Source organism: Eufriesea mexicana, unplaced genomic scaffold, assembly GCF_001483705.2.
Source record: "Eufriesea mexicana isolate 0111107269 unplaced genomic scaffold, ASM148370v2 scaffold107, whole genome shotgun sequence".
In the NCBI taxonomy this organism is placed as follows: domain Eukaryota; kingdom Metazoa; phylum Arthropoda; class Insecta; order Hymenoptera; family Apidae; genus Eufriesea; species Eufriesea mexicana.
In genome coordinates, this window is record NW_016908335.1 from 1,319,140 (window position 1) to 1,324,999 (window position 5,860).

Consider the following 5,860-nt stretch of genomic DNA (forward strand, 5'->3'; position numbering starts at 1 on the left):
GGAATGCCGTAACCTTTAGGAAAAATCCGTGACCTCACGTCTGCTCAGGTGCCGTCCCACCCTTACCAAGAGAAGGCACGCCAAGTGTGCATGGAAGGGTGGTCACGACGCTTAGGATGCCGTTGATTGGAAAATCAACACTTCTCCAATTAACCAATCAGCCTGTATCCTAACATGCCAAGGCGAGGAACGAGGAGGAATGAGAAATCACCAAAAACCTCAGCAGAAAGAATCGAGACACCGAACAAAATTATCAGCTTTAGATCGCAAATCGCTTAGAGTATCCTTCGCGTTTCCAAAGGAGGAAATAACTCCGTCATGACGCGAAGAATACTCTATTCGATTAGCAGATATACACCTGTCTTTTGAAACACGACGATCAGATGTGCGTCTCGTCCGAGGGGATGTCGTCCTTGTCGGACACGTGGTATCTCAGACGTCCATTTTTCGCGTGGATCAGGATCGAGGTTTTTCTCGGTCGTTGCGAACATTGCGTGTCAACGATTTCTTCGCTGCTTTTGTCCCCTGTCGACGAGTCGTTCGCAGCTACCGCACGTTTCTCTCCCTCCCCGTCGTCCGGCTGTAATTGACCTGCCCCACGTAAGTTGTTCTCCATGCAGCCAGATGCGCTGTACCTGCGTCGAGAACAGCGGTTCGCGGAACCGTGAATTCGTTTCCAAGTTTTTATTCCAATGGTACGTGACACGTGGTCATTCGTGCATCTGACAATTTAGAATGCATGAAAATGAACGGGAAATTAACGAGAAATCAGGACTGATCTCGAGTGTGCTTTTAACAGGGAGGTGATTCGTGACAGGAACTCGTTTTAACACTTTTCCAGTGACAGAAGTGTCGCGATTGTTTAGAACGACGAAAATAAATGAAGCATCGGTGACTAAGTAATCTTGAATAACGCAGGTAAATAGACGATATTGTGAAATAAAAAAGGTACTGTGCAACGATGAAAGATGTTAATTAAAGCTCGTTAATTAGACAAATTAAAAGGTACGAGGTAACTAATGAAAACCCTGTTGCAGCCTCCTGTAAATGTTGCTGTTAATTACGAGCAATAAAATCTCACTTACGTCCTACGCTGGCAATTTGCGCCTCTTCCTCGGAAAATCTGAGATCCTTTGCTAGGCCTGCCGCCACAAATTGTACTCGAATCTCTCACGCTGCTCTGACCGACTCTGCTAATGGATGGACTACTACTGGAGCATCGACACGTTTCCTTAAAAGCGTTCCGGTATTTCGCGCCCATCACGTTGTACAGAATGGGATTGATAGTGGTACTGAAGTAATAAAGGCAACCGGTGAGCGGGTAGAACCACTGGCTCATGTCTTCGTGCATCGAGTCCTCGTACACGTATAATAATCGCTGGATGTGAAATGGCGCCCAACAGATGAAAAATGTGATCACCACGGCACCTGTGGACCCAAGTCGAGGCACGATTTCTTTCCCGGGCTTCGCCGTTATCACGTGGTGAATATTTTATAATAAATTTCATTTGCCGATAATACCTTTCCTTCCCTTTTCTCCTTCCACGATTCGATGGCTGTGGGTATCGGATATGGAAGAAAGAAACTGGGATATTTGCGGATGCACGAAATAGAAACTAATAGGATCGGAAAGGGAAGAAAAGGTAAATCGAGTAATAAAACTTCTGCGTATATTACGACTCGGAAGAATGTTCGTATTTTCGACTAGTCCCTGTCACGCGTTATCGACAGGGTGAAAATTGTCTCGTGACACACTGATCTCCCGACGCCGAGGAACTTTGACGTCCACGTTCGATCGTTGGTTTCCTCGTCAATTTCTAATCACGTTCCTTGATAGGGTACCATCTACGCGGAATAACGCCTGTCGTCGTGAGTAAATCAGTTGATATTCCATATTTACCCGGGTGGCGCAGACACATGATACTGATTAACGTATTTACAATGAGCATATTCAAATTTCGCAGGGACAAAGGACAGGATGAGGTTTATTTAAGATTGAACATATACTCAGCATCCGCGTGATGGTTTTCCGTGACTGGGCTTGTTTGGTTTCCCCATGAACATATCCCTCGACGTTCTGCGCGAGGGTGTCACTTTGTATTCGTAACCCTATTCGCACGTAAAGTACCACGATAAACACCATCGGCACGAGGAAGAAGAGGATGCAGCTGAGTTGGTAGAGAGGAAATTCAGGCATATTCAGCATCGCGCAAATCGCGGACTCTTCCGAGTTTCGCGTAGAGTCTGAAAATCAAAACGAAACGAGGCTCAAGGCGAGAAGAGAGCAATTGTTAAAGCGAGAGGAAAGGGAAACGGGATAGCAGGAACAATCGCTGGAATATTAGCGAAGCGCGAATTTTCCAAATTTTATGAAACAACGCGATCAAAGTGTATACGTCAAACAGTACTCCCATTTGTTTGATCGACATTCCCAATTTTCCGAACCGTTCACGCATTAGTGAGTGCATTTTCAGCTCATAAACGTATATCTGATCACAGTTCGCGCGTACGTTGAATAAATATCTATCCTGACATCGTATCAATACTACCGTAAAATTGCGTTATTATCGTATGATTCGTAATGCGAATGCAAAATCGATACGTATTACCTACAAATACGGTTTAGCCGCTGGATGGTTGTTTAAATTTCTAGGCTACGAAACTTCTAATGGCAGACGATTATAACTTCGCAAACAGTGTCCTCCGAAATTGTCATTACGTCAGTTTTCGTTAGGCAGATGTACGGATAAGACTGCTAGCTCGGTTGCGACTTCCGAAAAGCGCGGAGAGAATAAGGAGAAAAACACGGTTTAGCCATAACTCACTTTGCGGGTATTTCACGTAATCGATGTCGATGTAGGCTGCGAATGGCATAGCAAAAATTAAGGCTACCAGCCATGCACCAAATATGGATCGTATGGAACGCTTCAGTCCACTCCCGTAATGACGAAGGGGGTGACAAATTGCCAAATATCTTTCTACCGAGAACGCCACTATAGTTAGTACCGACACATAAGAGGACCTTGAAAGAAAAGATTCTTGTAGTTGTTTCTCAACAGGATCCTGTTCTCTTCGCGTTGCATGGTGTAATGTTCGAAGCACGTTCATTTTTACCGTGCTCCATCGACTCACGTTTCAGAGACGTACGCTCTCAGTTTGCATATCCCTAATCCCCATTGCCATGGATATTGTTGCCAAAATACGCTCAATTCGAAGGGTAAACCTGAAAAGCAATTGGAAAATACGTTCTTACACTTGTACTGCGATCGCTTCCTCAAAGAATCGTGCTTTCCTTTGATTACACGCGGCAGTTTCGAAGATACGATATTGCATTAGAACAAAATGACGACAGGACCGTATCGGCGAAGTAAATATCGTTTATATTGAATTCATTCGTTTAATTTCCTTTCACGATCGACCTATTTACAAATAATCGAAACTTCCATAACGCGAATGAGAACAGAAGGATATCCCTCGAATTCCTGATTCAATAATGTAAACGTAGAACCGAAGAGAACGGAGTAATTTAAAAGGAAAGCATTTTCCACTCGAAGTTCATATTTTTCTTTTCGCTATTTTATCAATGAAATTTCTTTCAATCTACTTCCAGCCCGTGCCACTGCGATAATTCCAATTGATCTACCAACGTTGGTTCTACCAATCGGGAAAAAGGGTATAACACAATGATCCCGATAGAAAATCAAGGATCAGTGGGTATAAATTAACTGTAAGGCTACTTTCGATGCAAACCAATCCATTCAGGAGGATCACGATGCGGTATCCGATACAAATGAAATCGTAACGAGTAACGCGAAACCCTTCGTTACTGCCAGGAAGATCGGACAACCCACTAGCCGATAATTAACGCCTAACACGTGACGATTGCACAAATATTGTCCGACAATTCTACAATTTTTCATCGTTACAAAGTGTAATAGACAATTAATGGCACGAGTAAATGCCCGGTTCCATCTCTATCGCGAAGGAGAAAACTGATGAACATAATCCTTGATCAACGAAGCACGCGTGTCTTATAAGACTGGTTATGAATCTGTCTCCATGAACGGATTCGATACGCTATCTACACGTGCGTATCTACACGAGATACAAGAGCATCGTGCATAAATCATCGACGAATTAACTCGTTCCGATTATCATAAGATCATAAATATCGGAGAACTCCCAGGCATTTGGCGCCATTGCAAAGTAGCTCGTGATCGTGAATTCGCCAAGAACATGTCTCGCTAACTAAATAAAATTCCATCTCTCCCGAAGTTTTTCTCTCTCCATGTATTCGTTGCTAATTACTTCATTGCGAATCGACAACGACAAACGCAAAGAAAGCACGAAAGAGTAAACGAATAAGCAGCGAACTTACCCAAAACTAAAAACAGCAAATCGGACACAGCCAAATTGAACAAGTAATAATTGGTCGCAGTCTGCGCAGTTGGATTCCTCCAGATAACGATGCAAGTGATGATGTTACCGGCGAACCCGGTTACGAAGATGACAACGTACGCGAGGGTAACAGGCACTACCAGCGTTAAGGGTAAGTACTTGGGACCACGTATCGTTTCCAGGTACTTCAACTCTTCGCTGAAGTTCTCGTAGAACGAGTATTCATCCGACTCGTTCATCGTTCGCGAATCTCGATCACCGTTTGCCAAAAAATCGATCACTTTTAAGTCACGCGACAGCAAAGGTTCTCCGACACTTCAAGAACAAGGAACATTTTCCTTAGAAATCGGCCGTCGATGAACCATCATTCGTTCTGCTACTCGAAATCGACGGTGTGGCGAATATGTCACGCGCTGTTACTCTCGCGATTATAATGCCGACACCCCCCATCAGAGGGTGATCTTGAAAGTGCACCGTTCGCCAGATCGTGAACAAGTGACGTCTCTCGAGTTGCTCACCTTTGCACCACGCGCCCATCCACCACGCACCCAACCCTCCTTTCAACCCCCGAGGGGCGGTCGTCGTTGCCAATAAAATCGCGCGCATCTCGCCAAACGAAACGATTCAAAATATTTAACGACAGTTTCATCGTTCTGATTACCAAAAGGAATTTCTCCAACGGCATAAACGTAGTTCACGAGTTGTAGCCGGCCGCAAAATCACCCCTCGCAGGCATATCTCGACCCGGTTCCACACCCAGGATTAGGAGGAATTAAACGAGTTTAATTATCGCGATAAATGGACACGATGGGAGACCTTGATGTACACGATAGTGTGGAATGGCGAAGGACTCTATGAAATAATAAACGGTGGCATCGGCTTTGACGAGGTGAATGAGTGTACGAAGCTTATGGAAGCGTTTGGGCGACTCCTTGAGAAGCAAGAGGTAGCGAAAGGCGGTATCGGGTGTGTAGCGTCCTACGATATCGAATCTCTTCGATTTCCAAGAACGCTTATCACGCGCCAAATTAATATTGCGTGACTAGTTGTAATAATAAGGATCCAGAATGCGTGTGGTCAAAAGAGAGTGTTTATTTACAGAAAAGCGTAGAATAGTTATAACGTAGACGTTAACGGAGTATCGTTTCGAACACGCGTTTGTATGTGTAATTAAGATGTTTTAAGGATCAGTGCCGAAGACGAACTGACTTCTCGATTTTGCTCTATGTCCTGTCTCGTCGTGTTCGGTCCGGTGTTTTCTCTAGTTTAGTTCTGATTGGGTAAAATAGATGTTGGCGGTGGAAAGGTAAAGAGTTTTAATTGGACAGAGGGTGTGACATAAGGACCTTTGGCTAAGGAGTAGGAAACTGTCAAGGAGCCGATTTCTGATGGTCAATGACGTGATTTATAAGTGCCGTCCGTCCGTCGCTTGTTGGGTCTGTCACAAGTGGGTCCCATCTGT

The 5,860-nt window shown here is 44.5% G+C and overlaps 1 protein-coding gene across 1 annotated transcript; it reads right to left on the minus strand.

The window, feature by feature from the left end:
* Positions 1-379: 379 nt before the first annotated feature.
* LOC108555310 (neuropeptides capa receptor) lies at positions 380-4,960 on the minus strand. The gene is made up of 6 exons (XM_017910888.1): positions 4,379-4,960; positions 3,133-3,223; positions 2,826-3,022; positions 2,008-2,244; positions 1,086-1,428; positions 380-635 (listed from the first exon to the last, which is right to left on the minus strand). Exons 1-6 carry the CDS (start codon positions 4,635-4,637, stop codon positions 380-382), a joined length of 1,383 nt encoding a protein of 460 aa, XP_017766377.1. The 5' UTR covers positions 4,638-4,960.
* Between the last annotated feature and the right edge of the window lie 900 nt (positions 4,961-5,860).

Excerpts from the sequence above, each read along its gene's own strand:
- LOC108555310 (XM_017910888.1), bottom strand. The coding sequence starts at position 4,637 with ATGAACGAGTCGGATGAATACTCGTTCTACGAGAACTTCAGCGAAGAG. Across the intron at positions 3,023-3,132 it reads AGAGCGTACGTCTCTGAAAC|GTCCTCTTATGTGTCGGTAC; the intron begins GTGAGTCGATGG and ends TTTTCTTTCAAG. Across the intron at positions 2,245-2,825 it reads TTACGTGAAATACCCGCAAA|ACTCTACGCGAAACTCGGAA; the intron begins GTGAGTTATGGC and ends TTTGATTTTCAG.